Source organism: Saimiri boliviensis, chromosome 15, assembly GCF_048565385.1.
Source record: "Saimiri boliviensis isolate mSaiBol1 chromosome 15, mSaiBol1.pri, whole genome shotgun sequence".
Classification (NCBI taxonomy): domain Eukaryota; kingdom Metazoa; phylum Chordata; class Mammalia; order Primates; family Cebidae; genus Saimiri; species Saimiri boliviensis.
Window position 1 is genome coordinate 9,939,980 of NC_133463.1, and position 27,827 is coordinate 9,967,806.

At 39.4% G+C, this 27,827-nt stretch overlaps 1 protein-coding gene across 1 annotated transcript; it reads right to left on the reverse strand.

Annotated features, from left to right (window-relative positions):
• LOC101038881 (short-chain dehydrogenase/reductase family 16C member 6-like) lies at positions 1-27,721 on the reverse strand. The gene is made up of 7 exons (XM_010346034.3): positions 27,610-27,721; positions 25,023-25,352; positions 21,601-21,732; positions 11,295-11,394; positions 10,746-10,890; positions 2,174-2,299; positions 1-460 (listed from the first exon to the last, which is right to left on the reverse strand). The coding sequence occupies exons 2-7, from the start codon at positions 25,341-25,343 to the stop codon at positions 334-336; spliced, it is 951 nt and encodes a 316-aa protein (XP_010344336.1). The 5' UTR covers positions 25,344-25,352; positions 27,610-27,721; the 3' UTR covers positions 1-333.
• Positions 27,722-27,827: the final 106 nt, after the last annotated feature.

Sequence of the window (27,827 nt, forward strand, 5' to 3'; positions counted from 1 at the left end):
CTATTTATTATTATTTCTCTTTCAAAGGCATTATAGATTACCTACTTTAAAATTAAATTAGGGTCAACTTGCATTAATATGTTTTTATGAACATATTGTGTTCGAAGTCCATTGAAAAGGCTGTAATGTCCTTATTTATGAAGCTAAAAAAAATGGATAGATAACTTGAATACTTAGAAAAATAATTGGTGTGTACACTATGTCCAGGAAATAAAATTGACACTTTTGAAAGCTTCAGTAATCCTTGATAGACTGTGATGCTTTAACCATTACGAGGAATTGCAAATAGTTCATCCTTATAACACTTTTTCATTCCCATGTTTGAGGCTTAAGCTATTGGTGTTTCCTTTCAGTTTCAGTCTGAAGGTCATTTGCTCTCTTTCTCCCTTTGAAAGAAGCCATGCAACTGTCCACTCCAAGGTAGTCACCAAAGGCAAGAATCATTTTTGGAGACATTATTCTAGGAGAAAAGCAGAGAAAAAATTATAATCCCATAAGAAGAGTCAAATTAACTGCTTTGCAAAGAGTAAGTGCAAATTATACAAAGTTTAAAATGTCACTTAATGGGAGGGCTGAAGAGGATAGTTCTGTGTCACATCCAAGTGCCATCACCATCCTCAACACCAGTGGCTCTTGACCCTGGCTACACCTTGGAATCACTGGAGCTTTGAAAAGCCCCAATGTTCAGGCCACACTTTATCCCTATATAACATCCCCTGAATTCTGTGGAAAGACTACATATATCCTTATCTACTAGACTAACAAAAGGTAGCAAAATCTAGAAAGAAAACTGGACCAGTTAAAGCAGAATCTCTGGAGCGGGCGTCCCCAAACTACGGCCCGCGGGCCTCATGCGGCCCCCTGAGGCCATTTATCCGGCCCCCCGGCGCACTTCAGGAAGGGGCACCTATTTCATTGCTGGTCAGTGAGAGGAGCACAGTATGTGGCGGCCCTCCAACGGTCTGAGGGACAGTGAACTGGCCCCCTGTGTGAAAAGTCTGGGGACACCTGCTCTGGAGGGTAGGGCCCAGGAATCTGTGGTTTTAAATATTCCCCGGGTAATAACAATGTGCACGCGAGATGAAGAACCATTGTTTTAGTTCTTTGAGGATAGAGGCTGTCTCTTCAGCTCAGTTTTGCTCAATTCAACTCGATGTGGCAAATATTTATTGCATGCTAATTACACATTAGGTATTGTCCAAGGCTAGGGCAAGGAGCAGGAAACAATTCAGACAATATATTTTGTCCTCAGGAAGCATGCAAGGTAGTAAGTAACTACAGGTGTGATGAGTGTGCCAAAAACCAGGGTCAGCTGTGATGGAATGTACACTGAGGGCCCTAGCTAAGCAATCAGAGGCTAAGGTTGCATAGGAAATACATTGGATAGATATAAATAGTAAGGAAAGTACTGTGTTTATCAATAATGTAATTTCGTAATGGTGAATCTCTGCTTGTGCTTTCTACTCTGCTAGTTCTTACAGCAGAGGAGGAGTATTTCCTGAGGGTAGGAACTTAAGCTCTGTAATCAAATTTGAAATTTAGGTTTGCAACTTTGTTGCAGCATATATTAGTTGTTTAACCCTGCAAAAATTACTGTCTTTAAACCTCAGATTTCCTAAATTGATAAAATTCACAAAAAGCTATCAGCACAGTAGCCGGCAGGTAGTAGTCACCCCATAAATGCTAGATGTGGACCTGGGTGGAATCCATTAACAAATACCTGAAACTCATAGCACAGGCCTTGTATGAAGTTGCCGGAGCGATTTCACAAAATAGAATGAAGAACTTGTAAAATATTCTTAATATATTTTTTCTGGCAACACACTTGTTTTTTGTCCTTTGTTTTCAAAGTAGAGCTCTACACTAATCAAACTAGTTAACCAAAACCAAAAATATAAAAAACAAACAAATACCCCAAATAATTTGTGTTACTTGTTTGTGTTAAAACAAAAAAAATGTGTGTACTGCAAGACCTAAATAATTGTTCAATTTAGTCAGTGTCTGAAGCAACCAAGACACAGCGATAGTTCGGTAAGTCGTTTCTGTGCTATTAAGATTCTTTCTCTTACCATTAAAAAAATACATAAAGTTGCTTTCCATGCCAAAGAGGTAGCAGTGTTTAGACAATTTGTTCACAATAACCAGAATGATAGTGAGGCCATTATTAACTTACTGTTTAAGAATCAATGCAATATATAAAAATTTGGGTATCATTAAATAAACTTGTTCCTCCAAAATAGCATTTACAATTTTTTTGGCCACATACTCCTGCTCCAGAATTGGTAACAGAAACGGATACCTGGAATAACAATAACAAACAGTGATATCAGCAGAATGGCATTTTTGTTGTCATCATAGGGCCCTGATGATTAAATTTCAGATATGGAACTATACCATACAGCTGTAAATAGTCAAACAAAACGTAAATCTTAGGAACTGCCTTCTGTTTTCTCTTATGATCAGTACTGGGACCAGTGCTAATATATTTAATTTCCTGGAGTGAACTTCCTGCTTTGGTGATTTTCTGCTGTGTGATAGTCTAAACATATGGAAGTAATTGCTTTTAGATTTTTTTCTTTCTCCCCTCTCTGTTCCTCCCAAACATCAAAGAGGTATATACTATTAAGAAGCAAAATTGCGGCCAGGCACCAGCCAGTTGGTAATCCCAGCAATTTTGGAGGCTAAGGCAGGTGGATCACTTGAGATCAGGAGTTCGAGACCAGCCTGGCCAACATGGTGAAACCCCGTTTCTACTAAAAATACAAAAATTAGCTAGGTGTGGTGGCCCATGCCTATAATCCCTTGGGAGGCTAAGGCAGGAGAATCACTTGAACTCAGGAAGTAGAGGTGGCAGTGAGCAGAGATTGTGTCACTGCACTCCAGCTTGGGTGACAGAGTGAGATTCATCTTAAAAAAAAAAAAAAAAAAAAAAAAAGAAAGAAAGCAAAATTGTAAACTTGTCTTACCAAAGAAGTCTCTTGAACATGTGTAATTTATCAGCTTAGGTAGATCACTGTTACAACATTAAACAGAAATAGATGTTTCTTAAATCAGTAGTTGAAATGGATCAGAATATAAATAAATGTCACATAAGGTATTACTTTGATATTTTATACTTTTATATTATTCTACTTAATTAGTTGAACCACACTCCCTCAAAAAAATTCTGATTATCTCAGCTGATTTTGGGAGTCTGATCAATTTTCCACAATTGAATGTTGACAGTTAGTCTTTATATTTCATTCTCCTAAACGTTTTTCAGAACTGTGGCCTAAAGGGCTCCAGTGGTTATTTAAAAATAGAATCTACAGATCATTGTTTAATTCTCTACCATTTTAGGATTGTGAATCTTTCTTCTTCTGGAGACTTTCATTGTTATGTTTGTTTATCTAAGGACACCAATTTTATAAAAGTTATCGTTTAACATCACTGCCTTCTCTGGGTACCATGCTCCCTTACCCTGGCTGGTCATATTCTTTCTGTGATCTTAACACTCTAGCTTTTAATAAGACTTAATCACATACTATCAATTCTTACTAATATTATTTTAATAATAATGTTAGAAACAAAGTAAAGAAAATAACCTAAAAATGTATAGAGTATGCTTATATTAGCTATAACTACATATGTACATATGCATGTTTATTATAAATGCTACTTATATAAAACATGTATAGTACATGATTTACTACTAATAATAAATTATACATTACTTTTTGTTATAAATTCCATATAATCAATTACTTTCACAGAATGTTTTTATTGAGTTTTGTTGAATTCTTGCATCACATGTATTCTGTCACATGGATATGACATACTCTGGTTAACCATTCAACAGTTGATGGATATTTGAATTGTTTTCACCTTTCAGCTGTTATGAATAATGCTCTGTGAACATTTATGTACAAGTTTTTGTGGGGACATGTGTTTTCATTTCTCTTGGATATATACTTAGGAGTGGAATTGCTAGGCCATGTGGTAATTCTATGTTTAACATTTTGAGGAACTATCTTAACAATATTAAGTCTTCCAATCCATGAATATGGGATTTATTTTTATTTAAGTCTTCTTTAACCTCTTTTGAAGATGTTTTGTAATTTTCATAGGATAAGTTTTGCACTTTTTTGTTAAATTTATTCCTAAGTATTTTATTATTTTTGATGCTGTTGTTTAATGGACTTGTTTTACTAATTTCATTTTTGGACTGTTCATTTCAGATGTATGGAAATACAATTGAGTTTTGTACATTGATTTTGAATATCTGTCCTTTGCTGAATTCGTTTTGTATATATAATTGTGTGTATGTGTGTGTGTGTGTGTGTGCATGTGTATTCTTCAGGATTTTCTATATACAAGATCATGTCATCTGAAAACATAATTTTGCTCCTTTTTTTCCAATCCAAATACCTTTTATTTTATATTTTGTCTAAATGTTCTATTGAACAGGAGTTGAATCGGAGTGGTGAATGTGGATAGACTTGTTTTCTTCTTGATCTTGTGGGGAAAGCATTCAATCTTTCAGCATTAAATATGACGTAAGCTATGGGTTTTTCATAGATGCTGCTTATCAAGTTGTGGAAATTTCCTTTTATTTCTGCTTTCTTGGTGTTTTTATCATGAAAGTGTACTGGATTTTGTCTAATGCTTTTTCTGTATGTTTTGAGATGATCATGCAGCTTTTCTTCTTTGTTCTACTGATATGGTGTACTGTATTAAATTCTTTTTAAATATTAACCCAATCTTGCATTTCCAGGATAACTCCTATTTGATCATGATGTATTAATATGATAGGTTGCTGGATTCAGTTTGCTGGTATTTTATTGAGAATTTTTGTGTTTATATTCATAATAGGTATTGATCTTTGGTTTTATTTTCTTGTGATGTCTCTGTGTAGTTTTAGTATCAAGGTTATCCTGCCCTCATAGAGTGAGTTGGGAAGTGGTCAGTCCTCTTCTATTTTTTTGTAAGTGTTAAAAATATTGGTAGCCATTCTTCTTGAAAAGTTTTATAGAATTTTCCATGAAGCTCTCTAGATCTGGGATTTTTTTTTTTGGTTTACTAATTTAATATCTTTGTTTTAAGTCTATTCATATGTTTTTTTTTCCCTCTGAAGTCAGTTTTGTTAGTTTGTGTCTCTCTAGAAATTATTCAATTTCATCTAGATTATCTAGTTTCTTGGCATGTAATTTTTTGTAGTATTTTCTTATAGTCTTTTTCCTTTCTGTAATGTCACCAGGAGTGATGTCTTCTTTTTTATTCCTGATTTTAGTAGTTTGAGACTTCTCTGTTTTTTCTTTCTTGGTCAGTCTAGCTAAAGTTTTGCTAATTTTGTTGATTATTAATGTTGGTTTCATAGATTTTTCTCCAGTTTTCCACTCTCTATTTCGTATATTTCTGCTACAATTATTATTTATGCTTGATTTGAATTTAGGGTGCTCTTTTTTATAGTTTCTTAAGGTAGAAGATTATTTGTTTATTTAAGATGTTTTTTATTTTTAAATAAATTTTTCTCTAAGCACTGCTTTAGTCATATTTCCACGTATTTGTAAATTTCTCAAAATTTCTTCTGTTTTTCATTTCTAATTTTATTTTGTTTGAAGAATATACTTTGTATGATTTTATTCCTTTCAAATTTATTGATGGTTGTTTTATGTCTCAGCCTATAGTCTATCCCAGAGACTGTGCTATGTGTGCTTGAGAAGAACGTGCATTCTGCTGTTGTTTGGTGGAACATTCTACAGATGTCTAATAAGCATACAGAGCTTATAATCCTCTGTGCCCTTTGATCACAGGGACATCCTTTAATAATTTTTTTCTGAGATGGGGTTTTGTTCTGTTACTCAGACTGGTCTACAGTGGCACAATCATGGTTCATTGCAGCCTGCACTTCCAGGGCTCAAGCCATCCTCCCACTTTAGCCTCCTGAGTAGCTGGGAACTACAGGCATGGAACACCACGCCTGGCTAATATATATATATGTATATTTTAGAGACAACGTCTCACCATGTTGCCCAGGCTGGTCTCAAACTCCTGGGCTCAAGCAATCTTCTTGTCTCAGCTTCCCAATGTATGGGGATTATAAGCGTGAGCCATTGTGCCCAGCTGATAATTTCTAAAATTATATATTTTTTCTGGGGCACATAATATACATGTTTACCTATCAGAACCAATTTCATATTTATACTCTCTTAATTCTAGTGAGATGTAGGAACTTTACCCCTATATAGCTGTATTGCCTCTCCCAGTTTTATGCTATTGTATACATATTATATCTATATATGTTACAAACACAGTGATACATTATTGTAGTTAATACTTTATAAGTTTTATGTTTTAAAGAAGCTGAGAGAATGAAGGAGAACAAGTATATGTTTATAGGGTTTGTCGTATCAACCTTTTTCATCTCTGGTTCCCTTCATTTCTTCCTGTGCATCTGAGTTACCATCTGGTGTCATTTACTTACTTCAATACAACTTTGTCCCCACTCACCTCCTTTGTGCTCTAATTGTCAAAAATATTATGTTTCTATATGTGGTAAGACCAATAAAACTATTATACCATTTGTATTTATAATCAATGAAGAGAGGGAAAAGAAATATGCATTTATACTGTCTTTTAAAATTACCTACTTTGTCACCTTTACTGTCACTCTGTTTATTTCATGTGGATTCGGATTACTCTCAGGAGTACTTGTTTTCATCCTGAAGAATTTCCATTAGTATTTCCTGTGAGGTGGCATTCTAAGCAAAAAATTATCTGTTTCGGTCTGCCTTCCTTTTACCTTCATTTTTGAAAGAGACTTTTTGCTGGATATAAGACTCTTGATTGATAATTTTCCCCCCAGTACTTTGCATATGCTATCACGCTGCCTTTCTGCTTCCGTTGTATCTGTTGAGGCGTCAGTCATTAATCACAATTGGGTTCCATTGCACATGATGAGACTTTTTTTTTTTTTTTCCTTTTGTTGCTTTGTTTGTGTCTTTTAACATTTTGACTATGCTCTGTCTGGGTGTGGAACCCTTTGTGTCTATACTACTTGGAGTTCATTGAGTTTCTTAAATATGTAAATTAGTGTTTTTCATCAAATTTAGGAAGCTTTTAGCCATTGCTTTTTTGAATTTTTTTTCTGTTCCTTTCTCTATATATTCTTTATTATTTATTTATTTATTTTATATAGAGTCTTGCTCTGTTGCCTGGGCTAGAGTGCAGTGGCACAATCTTGGCTCGCTGCAACCTTCACCTCCCAGGTTCAAGTGATTCTCCTGCCCCAGCTTCCCAAGTAGTTGGGACTACAGGTGCACACCACCATGCCCAGCTATTTATTTATTTATTTTTGTATTTTTAGTAGTGATGGGGTTTCACCATGTTTGCCAGGCTGGTCCCAAACTCCTGAGCTCAAGTGAGCCTAAGCCTCTCAAAGTCCTGGGATAACAGGAGTGAGCCACTGTGCCTGGCATCTGTGTATACTCTTTTTATGTTTTTCTTGTCATGTATATATTTATTTGTTTAACAGTATCCGAAATTTCTCTGAAGCTCTTTTTTCTTCATTTTGTTTTCTCTCTTTTCTTCTGATTGCATAAGTTCCTCCTATCCATCTTCAAATTTACTCATTCCTTTTTTCAGCCAACTCAAATCCAATCTTTCTTTTTTTTTGAGACGGAGTTTCGCTCTTGTTACCCAGGCTGGAGTGCAATGGCGCGATCTCGGCTCACCGCGACCTCCGCCTACTGGGTTCAGGCAATTCTCCTGCCTCAGCCTCCTGAGTAGCTGGGATTACAGGCACGCGCCACCATGCCCAGCTAATTTTTTGTATTTTTAGTAGAGACGGGGTTTCACCATGTTGACCAGGATGGTCTCGATCTCTCGACCTCGTGATCCACCTGCCTCGGCCTCCCAAAGTGCTGGGATTACAGTCTTGAGCCACCGCACCCGGCCTCAAATCCAATCTTGAACTGCTCTTCTGAATGTTTATTTTCAGTTATTTTTCCTTTCTGCTTATAAATTTACATTTGTTTTTCTGTTTACTTTCTGTCTATTGAAATTTGGTGAGACATTGTCATCATATCTTTTTCACTTCTAAATTTACATTTGTCTTTCTTTATACTTTTGATCTACTGAAATTTGATGAGACATTGTTATAATATCTTCTTTTTATTTTTCAAACAGGTATTCTTTCAGATCTTTGAATGTATTTATAATAACTTTTTGAAATTTATTTGGTAAGTCCAACATCTGAGCCTTTTTGAAAGCAGTTTCTATTGCCTATGTTTTTGCCTGTGTGTGGGTCATACTTTTCTATTTCTTTGAGTAACTCCTAATTTTTTGTTAAAAAAATGGACATTGCAGATAATATATTTTAGGAACTCTGGGCAATACTCTACCTTAGGGCTTGTTGTTATGGTTGTTTGCTTGTTTATTTATTTACCGACTTGGCTATACCAGTTCAGTGAAGTCTGCCCCCTCCTTCTACAGTCAATGTGTAGCTTTGGTGCCGTTCCTTAGGGGATGCAGTCCTGGGCATGCACACAATCTTCCTGACTGTCAGAGATGACTGTGATTTTAACCAGACAATCTTTTACCACCTTTTGGGCTTGTCTCTTAGTCAAGCTTTGACTGGTCTGCTTCTACTGTCACACCCAGCTCTTAACCTCCACAATTTGCTAGCTGGTTGTCCTGTTCCTTTTGTATTCTGATTCATGGTCTTACCCAGTTGAAGTCAGGTCCTGTGGCAGACGCAGAGAGATACCAGTCTTTGAGGAGCCTTTGACACTCACCTGGCCCCTGGTTACTCTATGCTGTGGAGCAGGAGATCAGGGTGATATAAAACGTACTCTTCCATGGCTACTTTACCCAAATTGTCCCTGTCAATCGGGATGTGAGAGTTGGAGGTGGAGATGACACAGAGTATGCTGGCAATCAGCTACTGCCACTAACCTGTATGGATATTCCACAGCCTACCAGGCGTCCCCAAACTACGGCCAGCGGACCGCATGCGGCCCCCTGAGGCCGTTTATCCAGCCCCCCGCCGCACTTCAGGAAGGGGCACCTCTTTTATTGGTGGTCAGTGAGAGGAGCACAGTATGTGGTGGCCCTCCAACGGTCTGAGGGACAGTGAACTGGCCCCCGTGTAAAAAGTTTGGGGACGCCTGGCCTAGACCCTAGAAGAATGGGATCTGCTAATATTCATTGCCTGGGAAATCTACCCAAAACAAGTATTCTGGAATTTGGGGAAGATGAACCTGCCACTTGGCTGCTGAGCTTACTGGGGCAGTTCTGCCACAACAAAGAGCTGTTCTGGGAAAGGAACCGCCTTCTTCACCAAGAGCCCCTCTCTGGACTTCCCCTTCACAAAATGATCAAGCACTGTCTGGCTGAGGTTATTGATGCAACACAGGTCTTCTACTGCATGGGGCTGTCAAAAATAGGATTTGCTAATGTTCTACCAGCTATCAAACTACTCCGAATAGCCCTTTCACCCCCAGGAAGGGTGGAAGAACTGTCACTTGGTTGTCAAATCTGCTGTAACATTATCCCACAAGGCAAGAGGGATAGTCCCAAGCCCCAGCGCCATGGTCTTTTAGTGTTCTTATTGACTTTCCATACATTGTATTCAACAAATGCTTCTTGATTTTTTGCATGCCCTTTGATCACTCTCCAGAGATTTTATTTTATTTTATTGAGACAGAATCTCACTCTGTCACCCAGGTTGGAGTGCAGTAGTGTGATCTTGGCTCACTGCAACCTCCATCTCCTGGGTTCAAGTGATTCTCATGCCTGAGCCTCCTGAATAGCTGGGATTACAGACATGTGCCATGATGCCCAGCTAGTTTTTGTATTTTTAGTAGAGACAGGGTTTCACCATGTTGGCTAGGCTGATCTCAAACTTCTGACCTCAGGTGCCCCACCCACGTTGGCCTCCCAAAGTGCTGGGATTACAGGCATGAGCCACTGCACAGAGCCAGTCTCTAGAAATTTTAGATGATTGTCTTTGCTAATTTTGACAAGCTTAATAGACGTCTCTTTGGGGAGAGATTTCCCCTATACATTTTGTCAATTCTTGATCACTTGTTGGAACTCTATTTAATTTTAAAACTTCACTAGACTAAATAGTTTCATTGCCTCTTAGCGAGCCTTTTCGTTGGCTGTTTCTATGTCTCACAAATATAGCTGATTCATGTCATTTGGATTATGTTAGTCTCTTTTTTAATGATCATAGTTACTATACTTGTCCTTGTATCTAGTTTACACTTTTCAATATACTCATTGACTGGTTCCCTATGTAAAACCTCTCATATTATATTTGCATTCTAGTTTGGAGTGTTTTAATTTAACCCTCATACCACAATGTGACTCTGCAATACTTCGGCTATATATTAATCAATTTTATAAAATATTTTATTTTTGAGTTTATTTATACCTTTGTATTCTCTTTAGGAAAAAGTTATCTTCTCAATACTACAAAGCTAAGCATTTTCAAAGTTCTCAGTATTAATTTCTTTGTTATATTTTAATATACTAATTAGTATTTTAGGTTTAAATTTTTGCTATACCACAAGCTCCATAACTATATTATTGTCTTTAAATTTATAAATTTCATGCATATTGAAGTTTGCTTTTACTAAATTAGTCATTCAAATTGTTTCTATTGTTTCACTGTCCATATTTCAAAACTTCAAAATGATCAGATGATGACATATATTGGAAGATTATGTTAAAAGCAAATATTACTTTAAGAGCTAACTTACTTGGTGGTACAGCCCTCAAACATTCCAGTGTTGATGAGATATGGGCAAACAATGGTGGTTTTAATTCCAGTTTTCTTTAGAATAGCTAATTCATAAAAGAGAGATTCAGCAAAGCCAAAGGCTGCAAATTTACTTGCAGAATAATCTGAAACAAAGTGAGGAACTATTAGTAATAGAGCTTGACGAGTTAATTCTTGGAATTATTTAAAAACTTGAATCGCCTTCCTCTTTCTCTGGCTTGTCCTCGGGAACGAAGCATTCCTGTCAGAGTCAACTTATGTGGCCAAACACTCCACTCCACACTCTTTACCCAACAAAAAGACAGAAATCATATCGGTGTTTTCTAACCCAAGAAGACCTATAAGCCAATAGGCATATTCATTTTTTTTTGAAAAGAGAATATATCTCCTTCTGGAAATAGAAGAGAATGCTGGCATTATAGAGCCAAATATTCCAGAGGTTTCCCCTTGGTGCAGGAAGAGCTTCTATCTATCTTGAAAGAGTCCTAATTTCTGAGTTCTGTGGCACATGGTGAAACAAGGTACTCACCTGATAGTCCAGTAATACCAGCTACTCCCGCTATACTTGAAATACAAACCAGGTGCCCATGGTTAGTTCTAATCATGGCAGGAAGGAAGGCCTTGTAAGTCTGGAAGGTATAAATGCATTTTGTCAATATTTTATTCATTTATTACTATGTTTGCTTCATAAGCATTTGATGAACTTACTAATTTAGCAAATGTTTATTTAACACCGTAATGTGTTAACTTCTGTGGCAGTAGAAAAGTAGGTACTACATAATCATTGTTTTCAATGAGATTAAGGGTTATTATATGCAAATCTACATTATTTGATTTTTTTCTTTTGAAATAAACTATACTAATTGAATCAAATGAAACTTATATTTGTGCTTGGCTAGAAATATTAAAACCTAGTTTTTTTGGTATGCTGAACATTTTTTTTTATAAAGAAGAGGAAGAAAGGGAAAGAGGAAGAGGGAGAGAGGATGGGGGTATTGCTTTATTGCCCGGGCTAGAATGCAGTCTAAATATGGGTATGCCTATAATTGTCCTTAATAATGGAGACATGAAAGAAAATGAGGGAAGAGAATAACAAACAAGGAGCCAACCAACATTTCGTTTAAACTTCTAAGTGGATATGATGTGGTACTGATAAGAGTGTATATTTTGTGTATTTAAAGTGGAGAGTTCTATAAATGTTAATTACGTTTACTTGTTCCAGATCTGAGTTCAAGTCCTGGATATCGTTGTTAATTTTCTGTCGCATTGATCTGTCTAATATTAATGTTGAAGTCTCCCACTATTATTGTGTGGGAGTCTAAGTCTCTTTATTAGTCTTGTATGTCTGGGTATTCCTGTATTGGGTGCGTATATATTTAGGATCTTTAACTCTTCTTGTTGTTGCGTTGTTTCTTTTATCATTATATAATGTCCTTCTTTGCTTCTTTTGATCTTTGTTGCTTTAAAGACTATTTTATCAGATGCAAAAATTGTAACTTCTGCTTTTTATTTATTTATTTTTGCTCTCTGTCTGGTTGGTAAATCTTTCTCCATCCCTTGTTTTGAGTCTTTGTGTATCCTTGAATGTGAGATGGGTCTGGATGCAGCATACCGATGGGTTTTAGTTTTTTGTCCAAATTGCCTGTTTGTCTTTGAATTGGGGAATTTAGTCAATTTAAATTTAGAATTAATAACTATATATGTGAGTTTAATACTGCCATTTAATATTAGCTGGCTATTTTGCCCATTAGTTGATGTAAATTCTTCATTATATTGATGCTCTGTTTGGTATTTTTTTAGAAAGGCTGATACTGTTTGTTCCTTTCTACGTGTAGTGGTTCTTTCAGAAGCTCTTGTAAAGCAGGCCTGGTGGTGATGAATTCTCTGAGTGCTTGCTTGTTCACAAAAAACTTTATTTTTCCTTCACTTATGAAGCTTAGTTTGGCTGGATGTGAAATTCTTGGTTGAAAGTTCTTTTCTTTAAGGATGTTGAATATGGGTCCCCACTCTCTTCTGGCATGTAGGGTTTCTGCTGAGAGATCTGCTGTAAGTCTGATAGGCTTCCCTTTGTGGGTAACCTGACCTTTCTCTCTGGCTGCCCTTAGTATTTTCTCCTTCATTTCAACCCTGGTGAATCTGATGATTATGTGCCTTGGGGTTGCTCTTCCTGAGGAATATCTTTGTGGTGTTCTCTGTATTACCTGGAGTTGAATATTATCCTGCCTTACTAAGTTGGGAAAATTTTCCTGAATAATATCCTGAAGCGTATTTTCCAGCTTGGATTCATTCTCTTCGTCACATTCAGGTACACCTATCAAGCGTAGATTAGGTCTTTTCACATAGTCCCATATTTCTTGGAGACTTTGCTCGTTCCTTTTTATCCTTTTTTCTCTAATCTTGTCTTCTTGTTTTATTTCATTGAGTTGGTCTTCGACCTCTGATATCCTTTCTTCTGCTTGATCAATTCGGCTGTTAAAACTTGTGCATACTTCACGTAGTTCTCGTATTGTTTTTCAGCTCCATCAATTCACTTACATTCCTCTCTAAATTGTGTATTCTTGTTGACATTTCGTCAAACCTTTTTTCAAAGTTCTTAGTTTCTTTAGATTGTGTTAGAACAAGTTCTTTTAATTCACAGAAGTTTCTCATTATCCACATGTTGAAGCCTGCTTCTGTAATTGGAACACACTCGTTCTCCATCAAGCCTTGTTTTGTTGCTGATGAGGAACTGGGATCCCCTGCTGAGGGAGAGGCGTTCCGATCTTGGGTATTCTCAGCCCTTTTTGGCTGTTTTCTTCCCTTCGTTGTAGATTTATCCATCTGTGGTCTTTATAATTACCGTCTTTGTAATTGGGTTTCTGAGTGGACGTCCAACTTATTGATTCTCAGCGCCGAACTCTGAGCAACCCACTGCGCCGACTCAATCAGCGGCGTTAAGATTGATGGTGCTTTTCTGACTCTGCACCAAGAACCGACGCTCCGAGGCGCCGGCAAAACCACCTCGCCGGTCACAAGAGTCGCGCTGGCGACCCATGGGGTTCCTCCGCTGGGAATCTCCTGGTGCCTGAGCAACAAGAATTCATGTGAAGGTGTGGCATCCTCTCGTTCTTTGCGTTTTCACTGGGAGCTACAATCCCGAGCTGCTAGTGATCAGCCATCTTGGATCCTCTCACCGGTATGTTGAACTTTTCAATGTAGATTTTAGCAATTTATATTAAAATTTAATTACATTTACCTTCCTGGCTTTACCCTAAACAAGATCTGCCCTTGCCCTGATGGTTTAGCAGAATGGGAGGAATTGTTTAGGGAAAAGTGATTTTCACTGCAAGCTAAACACACCCTGGTAAGTAAAATACTATCATATCTTAAATATATTCTTATTTCAGTACTCCTTTTCTCATTCACTATGTAAATCCAAGTTTCTAATATCATCATCTTGTTGGCTGTGTTATTGTACCGGATCCCCCGTAAATGAGTTCAATCTAACCTTGACAATGCTCATGATCTGTTTCTATGAGATTTACAGTGTTAACAGTGTCAGAATTTTGCATTTAGAGTTTTGGAGAGACTGCCAAGATATGCTTAGCTACAAGGGGCCAGTAGAATAGAGAGTAGGCACTGAATCAAAGAATGAGACCTTTGTTTTTGAGATATACTTTATCTCAGTAACCTTGTTCCAGAGCTGCTGAACTAATTGACGAATTATTGCTTAGATATGAACAACTGGCCTCTTTTGACGTTTCCTGTCCAAGTGTGGTGAGAATTTATACATCTGTGTCTTGAAGTTGCAACATTTTTGTCTTTCAAAAATTAAACTCTGGTCGCGTCAGTCACGACTGTAGGGTAAAAATAACAAAAGCTGGTTATTGTCTTTCAATACAAAAGCGTAAAAGATCTGGCCGGAGGCCCAGAGGACGTCTCCCCAGTGTCTGGTGGTAGACCCAGTTAGGTTTAAGGACAGAAAACCTAGGTATGGAGGCCCAGCACTGGCACCACTATTGGAATATAAAAGTTAATGAAACTGAAGAAAGTGAAGCTGAGAGGCGGAGTTGAAGGTGTGTGCCAGTGCTAAATTTATAAGAAATCCCATAGTTGGGGATAGTGAAACTTTCCAGAGTAAGAGAGAGAAGAAAGCAGTGTCCTATAATAGTTTGTCATGAAGTTGAACACTGGTGAAATTAAAAAAAAAAATTGATGAGGATAGGAAGTTACCTGTTCACAGGGATGTAGCCACTTTCAGGAGTTTTGCTTTTTGAGACAGAGTCTCTCTCTGTCATCCAGGCTGGAGTGCAGTGGTGTGATCTCAGCTCACTGCAACCTTTGCTTCTTGGGTTCAAGCCATTCTCATGCCTCAGACTCTCTAGTAGCTGGGATTACAGGCATGTGCCATCGCATCTGGCTTATTTCTGTATTTTTTGTAGAGATAGAGTTTCGCCATGTTGGCCAGGCTGGTCTCAAACTCCTGGACTCAAGTGATCCACCCACCGCAACCTCCCAAAGTGTTGGGATGACGGGTGTGAGCCACTGTGCCAGGCCTAGGAGTTCAGTTTTGTTTGCTTTTCTCTACCAATTTTTTTTTCTGCAAATGTATCTGTGTGTGTTCACTTTTGGCTGTGGCTGAATTTGCAGCTAGTTTCTTGTGTGTTCAACTGAGAAAAGTTCTCCCTCCTAGAGGGAAAAGGAACAGGTAACGAAAAGCGTCTGTTAAATCTGTAACCCTGTGTACCAGTGGAACACTTTTTTAGAACACTCAAGAAGATGAACTTCTCCTAGGGACCAATAACTCGTGCTCACTAGATGTATATCTATTATTAAAGGGAAGAAAAAGGAATATAAATAAGTGTTGAGTCAACAATTCGTTGCCAAAAACGTATTTTACCTTTTGGAAAATATTTTTAGCGCCTGGGAAATTAATACAGAATTATAGGCCGGGCGCGGTGGCTCACGCCTGTAATCCCAGGACTTTGGGAGGCCAAGGCGGGTGGATTATGAGGTCAAGAGATCAAGACCATCCTGGTCACCATGGTGAAACCCCATCTCTAAAAATACAAAAAATTAGCTGGGCATGGTGGCACGTGCCTGTAATCCCAGCTACTCAGGAGGCTGAGGCAGGAGAATTGCCTGAACCCAGGAGGCGGAGGTTGCAGTGAGCCGAGATCGCGCCATTGCACTCCAGCCTGGGTAACAAGGGCGAAACTCTGTCTCAAAAAAAAAAAAAAAAATAGAATTATATATGAATCTAGGTTTGCACATTTACTCCTAATCAAAGCAAATCTGTGAACAAATCAGATTTGTTTGATAAACAGCTATATCCTGTTAATCAGGATTTCCTGCTTTTATCACATGTGGGATGTAGTGAAAACAAACATCACATTTGCTTGATTTCATTTTATTGCATTTATGTAAGACTTGTTTTTTTTTTCATGGAAAAGACCAATTTTAACACTGGTTTATGTATGGGTCAGACAGATTATCTTTGTTTCCACAAAAACATTTCTGGTTACAAAGAATACAACTACGCATGCAGTTAAATTGCACTACAATGAATGATGACTTTCCCGTTAAAAGGATTGGTATTTTTGAACTTCAGGGTTGCAAATTGCTTGGACTTAGTGACTCATGTGCCCTGCCTTTTATAATTTTTCAATGTCACCCCTTTGACAGTCTTTCAATATCACCAGTGATTGTGTTGCTCTGTAGTTTAACTTAAATGACTTGAGGATTTTATGATAATATTAAGTCAGGTAAATTTATGAGAAATTTTTGGTTACTAATACAATTAAAAGGAAATTAAAATTCATAGAGAAAAGGTATTGAGTCACTCAGCACCATTTTAACTTGTTATTTTGTTTTGTTTTGTTTTTTTGTTTTTTTGTAAAGGTTTGAGATGGTAAATTCAATGTAGTGTATACCTTAACTTTTAATATGATGAAGTTGTTTATATTTTAAAGGGATCATTGAAAGCTAAAAATAATATAGTTACATAGTGATACATAGATGTTTGTGTGTTTAAGCTCATTCACACATATAAGAGCATATTAAAGTCAACGAACAAAAGAAACTTAAGTATAATAAAGATGATGAACCTGGTAGCTTAAAATCCCTTGGAATATTCCATCTTGTTATAAACAAGAGGTATTGGAAGATTATTTTAGAGCTTGTGTAGTCTGCCCAGAGAGCATGGATTCTTTTTTTTTTTTTTTGAGACGGAGTTTCACTCGTTACCCAGGCTGGAGTGCAATGGCGCGATCTCCGCTCACCACAACCTCCGCCTCCTGGGTACAGGCGATTCTCCTGCCTCAGCCTCCTGAGTAGCTGGAATTACAGGCACGCGCCACCATGCTCAGCTAATGTTTTGTATTTTTAGTAGAGACGGGGTTTCACCATGTTGACCAGGATGGTCTCGATCTCTTGACCTCGTGATCCACCCGCCTCGGCCTCCCAAAGTGCTGGGATTACAGGCGTGAGCCACCACACCCGGCCTGAGCATGGATTCTTACTTACTCTGAGCTCTTGAGCCCTAATTAACTTTTTGTTAAATCAAATAACCAAAATTTGCCACATCTAAAATCCCTTAATAATTATACTGTGATGTGCTGTGAGGTTTATTTAAAAATCAAAACAAAACTATTTGCACTCTGGCTCTTAAGGCAGCCAGTTACAGCTATTCCATAGTCTCTGTTTAGCAACATAAATCTATAGAGGTGTTTTTGCATTCCGAGTCATCTTTGGTACTTCTTATGTGACCAAAGCACCCATGGTCTGTTCCTTGGCTTGATTTCATCACATGGCAATGAGCAGCAGCAGGATTGCTAGAGGAAATGAAGTATATTGGGTATGCTTCACATTTCTTAATTAGCTGAACCCTGTTTAGGACCTGCCCTGAGGAGATGTGAGGAAAAACTATCAAATCCAAAAGAGAAACTCAAACTTTTCTGGGGTGAATTTATTAATAAAAATATATTTAATCAGAGACTGCACACTTGCTAGGACAGATAGAAAAACCCTGAGGGTTTGTCAGTGCTCTTGCTATAATAAGTAACCAAATTCTTATAAAAAAATTATGGTTTACACCCCAATAGCAGTATCTACTTTCTTAATCTGGCATTTTTAGTTATTGGAATAAATTGACTAGAGTCATTCAGTTTTGTCATTACTAGGGAATTTCTAGTCTTCCTCTTTTTGCCTGGAGGCTTCTAATACCCCAAACTGGAAACTGTGCCTTGTGAAGACCTCACAGGGCACACTCAGAGTTGTAGGGTGGCTGGACCATGCCAAGGATCGACTCATTGGAATGGGCTTCCCGGTGTGGGCCGACATTGCCACAGCAAGGTGGCCTCTGCAAGGTCACGTCTGGGGCTGACCCCAGGCTCCCAGAACCTGGTCAGTCTAGCGGTGGATGCCCTATGTGAAAGCAGACGCTGACCAGCATCAGGCAGAACAGAAGTAGTGGAATGTGGCTGGGTCACAACATCAGTGAGGGGAATTTAACGTGGTCAAAGTTCTATTTTCTGATGGGCATGTAAGCAAGCCCTTTTTCTTTCTTCTTGATGTGTTTCCAGTTCTCTCTTCAGGAAGCTATACTAATGCAAGGTGGAATGAAACTTTTTGAATGCTATCTTTGTCCAATTGATAACTCCAGAAATCAGGGAAAAATGTCTTATGGCGGATCTTAGTTTAGATTATAAACTAAGTGAAGATTCAAAGGAATGTAAGGATGATAATTTTAGTACTTGAAATTCGGATAAATGTTTTCACAATAGGTTAAGCTTAGAAAAATGTATGGAATGAAATTTAACTTATTCTAATCATTGTACATTCATATACAATCAAACTAATTTTACAGATAATATAAAAGCTATTAATTGCTCTTGTCCGCAAATCTATTCAAGGCAGTGGGGTAGATTCTATTACAACGACTTATTGAGATCCTTCATCTTTCATGGTGATGGGCCTATTATTCACATTCAGTAAGAACCAGGCCTTCTTTTTCCAGGATATAATGAATAGCTTGGTAATGCAACCAGAGCACAGGTGTGCCTCATTTAAGAATAAGTTTAATTTAATCCTGTCTGACACGACTACTCCTTAGGGATGATGGTTGCTGTTCAAATGTGTCTCCTCAGGAAACTGGACTGATACCTGCTTTACAGATCATAGGCCCCCTTCCAGCCTTACAGGTAGTAATGAAGGTCGCTTCCTGGCAGACCAGGAGCCTTGGTAGGTTTGGGAGACCTCAAGAAACAAAAGCAAATCTCTTACTAGAAGAACTGCAGTAACATTTCTCCCCAGAAGTACTGCAGGCAGCACCTGGTGGAGACATATTTCTTGGGTTTGCTTTCTTGGCCTTGGAATAGATGAGCTAGTAAGAGCAGTGGAATAAAATTTTAAAAACCTCTCTAATTCTTGAGATGAATCAAGGTTCCTTCCATCATCTTCTGATGGAAGTTGATTCTCTGGTTTCAGCAGTTTCTCAGTATGATCTGTCTCTAGATTTGCTGACACACAACCAGAAACCTTATGTGTGTTTATTAATAGCTCTTGCCACTACCTACATAGCGGGTTCAAGGCAAACAGCAGCACATACACAACATAAAGGTTCAAGTTCAGAGACAACATCAAGTCTGAGGAATGAGAAGGAACTACTGTGTCAGTCAGGAGAAAGCATATTCCTGTTGGAGAGAGAACGACTTGTACAAAAACCCTCAGATGAGAAAGAGCTTGATGTTCTCTGGAGTTTAACCAGGATCCTTGGCATATAGAAAGTGAGCAGAAAGTGGAGAGAATGAGAGGTGAGAGACAGCTAAGGGAACCATAACAGGCAACTGTATGTTATTCTAAGTACATTTGGAAATCTCAGTATTTTAAATCTGTGGAATGAGATGATTGTTTGATGAATGTGTCGAAAAGATTACCTTGCTCCCATGTAAAGATGGGTTGGAAGGCACCAGTGTTGAAGGAGGAAGGCTCTGAGGAGCTGTTGGTGAGAGATGAGGAGAGCTTGATCCAGGGGCTGGCGACAGGAAGGAGAGACATGCACTTGGGCACGTGGTTCAGGGACAGCCAAGGACGCTGGTGTTGAGGGAAGGGGAGGAATCAGGATGATTTATAGATTTGTGATGTGATTGTAATGGATGTACCCTAGCTACATTTACCCAGATGACAGCTCATCTTTGTGAAGGAAGTGAGGGAGGGTGGTACAGGGAAGGGAATCTATGGTTTTCACAAATGTTTCTGGAAAATGTATTATATGGCAAGCACTGTGGGAGGTGTTCAAGGAGTATTGGTTAAAATAGGTTAGTGGAGGTTCCCATTAGCTTCCCGGTGACCAAGGAAGGAGACCAAGAAATAGTTCTGAGTTCTGTGGAGAGTGGTATGAAAGTGTAGAATAGAAAGAGGGAGGAACCAGGAGACTGAAAGGGAGCCCATTCCAAGGTCCTATTTTTGGAGACACAGAGGACTCAAACCACACTGTCTTCACTTCCCCATGTCTCCCGGGGCCCTGGTGTCAGCCTCTGTTCCTCCCACAGGCCCTGTCCGCCACTGATGCCTGTTCATTCCCTGGCAGCATCAAGTAGGAACCCTCTTAGTGGAAACACCTCTCGTCACTCCTCTCTCCTTCAGCCTCTACCCACTTTCTAGAGTTGCACTGACCAAGGAAGTAGCCTCTACTCATGTGTGCCTATTTAAATATGCATTTAAGGCCGGGTGCAGTGCCTCAAGGCTGTAATCCCAGCACTCTGGGAGGCCAAGGCGGGCAGATCACCTGAGGTCAGGTGTTCGAGACAAGCCTGGCCAACGTGGTGAAACCCCGTCTCTTCTAAAAATACAAAAATTAGCTGGGTGTGGTGGCTGGGGCCTGTAGTCCCAGCTACTTAGGAGGCTGAGGCAGGAGAATTGCTTGAACCCAGGAGATGGAGGTTGCAGTGAGCTGAGATCATGCCACTGCACTCCAGCGTGGGCGACAGAGAGAAACTCTGTCTCAATCAATCAATCAATAAATAGATAGATATGCACTTAAATGGGCTACATGATATAAAGTTAAAAGTTGAATGCCTCAGTCCCATTAACCACATTTCCAGTACTCAGTAGCCACAGATGACTAGAAGCTATCATAGCGGGAGACACAATTGAAGAGCATTTCCACCATCAGAGACAGCTCTGCTGGGCTGCAGTGCGTAAACCACTCCAGGCCTCAGGAAAGACACTCCTGAGTCATGAACTCACTCATTCTCTTTCCGTAATTTTTACCTTCTCTCACACTTCTTCCTTCTGTAACCATGGGCCACCATTTACCAGTTGCCTGACCCTGGGGAGTTCACTGAAATACTCTGGGCCTCAGTTTCCTTATTTGTAAAATAAGAATGAAAACAGCATCGTGGCTTCAAGTGCCCAATAACGGGTGGTGACTGTGATTCCACCCGCCCTTACTTCTTTTATTAGAATGCCCAGTTCTGCGTGCACATAAACCACCACTCTCAAAATAGCCCCAATCTTTGCACGAGCTACCTTTGCTCTCATAGCCAAATTAAATCTCTCTCGTATAATTGCTGTGACTCTCGGTTTGTATTTAGATGGGAAGATTTCTGAACAGCTAATAATCTTGGGATCAAACCGAAGAGGGTAGAGGGAAGGAAATTTCTCTGATAATTTGGAATAAAACAAGATCAGGAAAAGCACAGCAAGTAAACCCAGCAAAGATTGAGACCCCACATCTTTCAATGGAAAATCTCCAAATGGTATATTTATAGGCAAATACATAAACAGGTGTTTATATGAATGCATAGAATTTTTGTACTCACCAACAAAAGAAAATGATAAAGAAAGAGGTTTACCCAGAAATGAGCGAGGGTGTTTACAAGAAAGGATTTTTCCACCATGTGATCTGGAATATCGAGGAAGGGCTTTCCCGTGACGACGCCGGCATTGTTAATGAGGATGGTCACGTCACCAACTTCTTTCCTGACCTGGCCAGAGGAAGGCAAGCATTAATTCAATTGAGGTGTTGCATTTTGATATTTATTTTCCCAAGTAGTGATTTCTTTTTCTCATTTTCTTCATATAGTTTATCTAAAACTAGATGTTTTTATCTTCTATGTAGAAATTGGGCAGTTTTAAGGTAACTTAATGACAAATTATCTTAAAAAAAAAAAAAACAGATTTAGCCATTTTGTTGAAAGAGCCTTGATTTTTTGTGTGGAGATGGCCTGCAGCATACCGTAGCATATCTTCCTCACCTCCCATTTCTGTTACGTGAATGCCCGTTCCTGGGTCACTAATGGCAGTGGAGTCTGAGTGACGCTGCCTCCCTGAATGTCTCAGAACTGCTCCCTGCAGATGGCCTTCAGTCTGTCCCACAGCACATCAGTGGGTGTCTGATGCCTACTTCTGTGGGCGTCACGTTCCCTACTCCTCTATCTTATTCCCTCAGGCCTGATCAGTTTTCGGCATGAACGCATCCTAAACATGGATGCCTTTGACCAGCTGCCGATGGACTTCCATGTTTCTGTGCTCTTCTATCCAATGGACCCTGTTGAATCGAATGACTCTCTGTGACTGATGCTGCCTTGAATCCCTCAGCTGTGCCGCTATTGTGCCTCTTACGTCCTCCTTTTCCTTCAGCCTCCCCTCCTGAGTTGCCCACCTCGTCTACCTGGACAATCCGCAATACACCACAAGCCCTGTTCAGAGAAGAGCATGCTTCAGGAAACACCTGAGGGACTGGTTTCCTGTCTTTCACCATTTTGACTCATGTTATTATGACTTTGTAGGTGACACTGAGAAGCTGACCCAACGGCAAAGCATAAAGTATGTTTGAACAACAATTAAGACTTTCCTCCCCTGAACTGGACCTCTCGGCTGATACAACCATCTTTGTTTCTAAACAAGGAGCACTGCCTCCCCTGACTTGGTTTTCTTTTCTTTCTTTTTTTTTTTTTTAATTGCATTTTAGGTTTTGGGGTACATGTGAACATGCAAGATTGTTGCATAGGTACACACATGGCAGTGTGGTTTGCTGCCTTCCGTCCCCTCGCCTTTATCTGTCATTTCTCCCCATGCTATCTCTTCCCACCTCCCCACCCCCCATCCCTCCCCCATTTCCCCCCAACGGACCCCAGTGTGTAGTGCTCCCCTCCCTGTGTCCATGTGTTCTCATTGATCAACACCCGCCTATGAGTGAGAACATGCGGTGTTTGATTTTCTGCTCTCGTGTCAGTTTGCTGAGAATGATGGTTTCCTGACTTGGTTTTCTAATTCCTGGACCATACATTGCTATATATTGAGCCTGCCAGATAACATAATTTGGAGAATTAGATATTGCTGCCGATGTAGTAGATTGGAACAAGCTAGGAAAGGAATAGTTAATACTGCTGAGCTGATGCGAGGCTGAGGAATCGGACTCCTCTACCAGGGAGGAAGGCAGGGCAGAGGAAAACATTCACAAAGGTTAACTTTTAAAGAAGGGTATCCCATCGGCTTGATGAAGCAATCAGTGTGAGCAAGTGCTCATCAAGACTGATGAAGTGGGGACAGGGACCCAAGAAGGAGGTGGACTCTTGGGCTTAATATGTTCCTGAACACTTAAGAAAAGCCCAGTGGCTGCTGTCATCCAGTTTAAGAAGCCCTGAGCCTTAGGAACAATAGAGCCAAGAGAAATTTTATCTCAATCATAAGATTTAATTTTCGCTGTAACTTCAAGAGGCAGTCTAGGGAGGCATCGTTATCTCAGTATACAGATGAGGAGACAGACGCTCTGAGAAATTAAGATCATGCTGAAAGACCCATAGCTTTTGAGAGGAGCAACAGTGATTCACACCCAATTTAAATTCACACAAAAAAGCCGTTTTCCCCCAAATTTACTACTCTTTCTAGCCAACATAATTATTGCTGTAGCAAGCAAGTCTCGTGTGTGTGTACATGCATACACACACACAATACAAATAAATATTAATGATTGATTGAACCTGGACATTTGAAAATAAATTGTGAACCTACTTACTTTAAGAAAAGCAATTTATTAGCATATTGGTTTTTTATGTTGGAGATGAGACTGTTCCCTCAATCTAATTTTGGGAAGTTAATTACTATGCACCTTTAGAATGTTTTTACTGCTATTCAACTTGCCTGCACATTTCAAGGAATCTGGTAATGCGTATGCTTTGTTGAAAGCCTTGAAGTACAAAGCCAGTATTTGGGTTTCTCGGGAGTTGCTACATAAATGAAATTATACAAAAAAGCATGCAAAGTAGTTGGCTGAGAAAAATTCTATTTATTGGAGTGCAGAAAAGAACATTTAAATGTGAGAAAATAATTTTAGCTTAAAGTTTTTAGCCTAGTTTTCTACTTCATAGCAAGAAAATGTTGACCAAGAAGAAAAGATTTGTTAGGGGTTGCCAGTGGGGGAAGAGGGCAGGAGATTACAATACTTGATCAAAGAAAGTGGATTACGAAGGGGTCTTTCGATTATGCACATATTGTTGCTGTCCCTTTGGGAATGCAGCATGGGATCTGACCCAGGTAATGGGGTCCCTCACTTGTCTGCTCTATGACCTGGGTAAGTTCCTTAAACTCTCTCTGCCTCTGCTTCGTCACTAGTAAAATGGAGAAAATAATAGTACTATTTTGTTGTAAAGCTTATATGGGATAATACTTCAGCAGAAAAGACTTTTTCCAGGGTCCTGATCTGGCTAGTTAGTGGTACTGGGACTGGAGCTCTGTTAGACTACTTCCCGAGCTTAGCCCAGATATATTCATAGCATGGTGGCTTCAACTTGCATGAACCTGGGAGATGGAGGTTGCAGTGAGCTGAGATGGTGCCACTGCACTCCAGCCTGGGCAACAGAGCCAGACTGTGAGTCAAAAAAAAAAAAAAAAAAAAAAGATAATTTGGTTCAACCCTTTTGTTTTACAGATGAAGAAACAAGGACCTAGAGAGGGACAGTAACTTGTTAAAGGCTGCACAAGCAATGAGCCGCAAAGCCAGGAGGAGGCCCTGTTTCCACCTCCTCCTGCTGGTGAATGAGTCTCCCTAACACGCAGCTGGGCAGCGCTTGCTTAGGCTTCTCACATTCCCACTTGCCTTGTTTGCACTGTGCTCACTTTTGGAGGTTGCACAGTCTGATTTCTGACACGCAGAGTCAAGCAGGAAACACATAGAGATCTTGGGGGAAGTTTATGACAAAATTCTACTGTAAAAGTGCATACGAGATGCAATATTTTCCTCGGGAACAGAAGCAGAGAACACCAGTCAGCTTACCTGGTCAGCGACGCTGTAGACCTCTTGTCTGTTGCTACAGTCACACTTATAAGGGAACACTTTCTCACCACCCTTTTCTTTGGCCAGTCTCCACGTCTCCACATTGTTTTCTTGATTAATGTCCCATAGAACTAAAATGGCTCCAAGCCCGGCAAAATGTATGGCCAATTGCCTTCCAAGTCCACTTCCAGCTCCTGTTATAAGTACAATCTCTCCAGCAACATTCTTTTTTGTCTTGGGAATTATCTTGTAAACCAAAGATTCCAGAAAGTAATATAGAAATTTTCCCAAAAATATGGAGGTATCTGCAATCACATCCATGTTGATGGACTGCAGAAAGGAATGTCCCAACAGGGAAAAAGGTAGCTGATGAATTCATTATACTATAGCAACCATTACAGTACACATAGAGCATTTTGGACAAGGAAATATGCCTTTGAGACGTTCATTCTTCAAAACATACGAATTAACAACAATTGACACAATTGTCAAATTTAAAATTTATATAAATAATGATTATGGAAATATTTTGTTACCAAGTATCTTTCCCATTTACAGGGTACTTTTTTACACTAATCTAATTTAGCCTATAGGTAGGTCACAGATTACTAGGGCAGTTTTACAGTTAAAGACATAGAATGTTTGAGCCTTGACTTGCCCAGCATTATTTGACTAGTAAACTAAGACTTTGGAGGTATATCGAGTGCTCTCAGGGTTGTTGAACAGGAATTGGTGCCACTACAATCCCACAAAGGACTTGAACCCGGGTTGGGTGACAGGGAGTCTGGTTTTCAGTGGGATAGTGAAGAAAAGAAGAAAAATGGGCAGGGAGGATTGCATTTGAGTTTTAGCTAGAAGGCTGCCTCCAAGAGAGAGCAAGGAGAAAGGGCATTACAGATGCCCCTTGTTAATTTACTGAGAAGATTAACTATATTCTGAAAAGTATTATCCTCAGAAAATTTCAGGCACCTAAAGTGTTTACTAAGAGATTTCAAGCTTACAATCATCAAAAAGATTAAGCGATAAAAAATTCACTCTTGTCTGTAAGCTTATACAGACTTCTCTGATTCCAGCCCAATGCTAGAGACATATAGTGTATTACAATGATGAAACAAAGCCATACTTAACACCTATAAAAAAAATACAGGTGTTATGGAGAAGGTATTCTGGGCCACAGGATTTTTGTGCTGAGAACAAGAGAGAATTGAGACTTTCCTCATAACTTTTCTGTACAGGAAAGTTTGTTCTCAAGGTAGACGATTTATGATTTATCTTCAAAGAAATTCAAGTGGCTTGCTATGAAAATCACTAAATTTCAGCAACATATGCTTTGGGACCACTTTGAGGACAAGAGTTCTGAGATTTCTTCAATCCTAAACTAATAGACCACACCCTCAGACCTCTGAAAGCATTCAATTTTGGAATAAAAGAAAAAGGACATCTGAGCCTTGATATGGAGAGTGCCAGCCAGAAAAGACAATTGCTCCCAGGTAGGTCTTGGGGGCAGTTGTGACAACCAGGCATTTAGAAGAAAAGAAACATGAAGCATTCCCATGAGCAAACGCTTATCAAGTACTAAATGGCACTGTGTCCTTATTTCGTTCTCGGAATAGTCCTGTGGTTTAAGCATGAGGCTTGGATGGATGGGGTTATAACTCGCTGAGGGTTGCACTATTTGTAAGTAGAAGTGGATTTGAGTGCAGATTCTATGATTCCAGAACTCCTACTCTCTCCAAATGACTTCAGTTAACTGGGACTTGAATCACAAGGACCTTCTTGCATTTTTCAGGCATGTACTGAATGCTTCAGGCTGAAGAACAGGCCATGAGAATGGAGGAAGTATTATTATTGCCATGTTCACTCATGTTGTGCAGGGTGGAATGAGTAGGATTCACTCTGGAGAAGTGGATTCAACTGCTGGCCCTGCCACAGACTAGTTGAGTACTTTGGGCAAGATTTTCTTTCTTGAGCCTCTCTGTATTTGTCTGTGAAGTGGGCATAATATTTAACTCCCAGGAATGTTATACATGTTGAAATATCAAATGTAACAAAGTATTTTATAAATTGTAAAATGCCACACAAATATGAGCTTCTGTCACATGCACAGGATCCTCTTTGATGATGGAACTGAGTTTGCAGCCAGCCAGCCATAAAGATGGCCAACACTCAGGTATGGGAGCTTTTCTCTACTGTTTAGGGCTGTGCTTCAGTTATGAAATTGCTGAGGAGGGCATGGGAGACAGCTTTGCTGGTAGGTGTAGGACCTCAGTAAGGCTAGGACAGGAATTCAGGCGCATGTGTGTGGCACACACAAGCATGTTCCCTCCACTCTCTCTCGGCTTTCTCTCGTGTCCTTTAACTACCTCTTCCCCTCAACTTGCCAAAAGCCACGGTAGCGAACAAGAACAATTAGAAAAGAAGACCAAAGCAACATTAGAGATGATCATAGAATTACTTCACACCCCTATTTAGAAATTGCACTAAACTGTGCTCAGAGAAACTCGTTTTCAATTGGCAGACACTTAGAATGTTCTCCCAAGTGGCTAAATAAGCTAATCTTACCTGCAGAAATAAGAAATAATCTTACCTCGGGTAGTATGGGCGTCCTAATGGGGGCTGAAGCAAACAGCACGCACGTCAGCAGACAGAAGCTCACTCTTAAATAACTTCAGGGTTACTTGTTCTCCCACACCTTCTGAGATCTGTCTGGGTGACATAAAGAAGTGTCAACCATGAGAATTTCTCTGGGCTTCACCTATGCTGGCATTGGTGCAATACATGGCACGCAGCCTGCGTTTTCAACTC

Coding starts and splice junctions, on each gene's coding strand:
- LOC101038881 (XM_010346034.3), bottom strand. CDS start 25,343: ATGGATGTGATTGCAGATACCTCCATATTTTTGGGAAAATTTCTATAT. Junction 11,395..21,600: donor ACACCCTCGCTCATTTCTGG/GTAAACCTCTTT, acceptor TATACCTTCCAG/ACTTACAAGGCCTTCCTTCC. Junction 10,891..11,294: donor TGGTATTACTGGACTATCAG/GTGAGTACCTTG, acceptor ACTTTGTTTCAG/ATTATTCTGCAAGTAAATTT.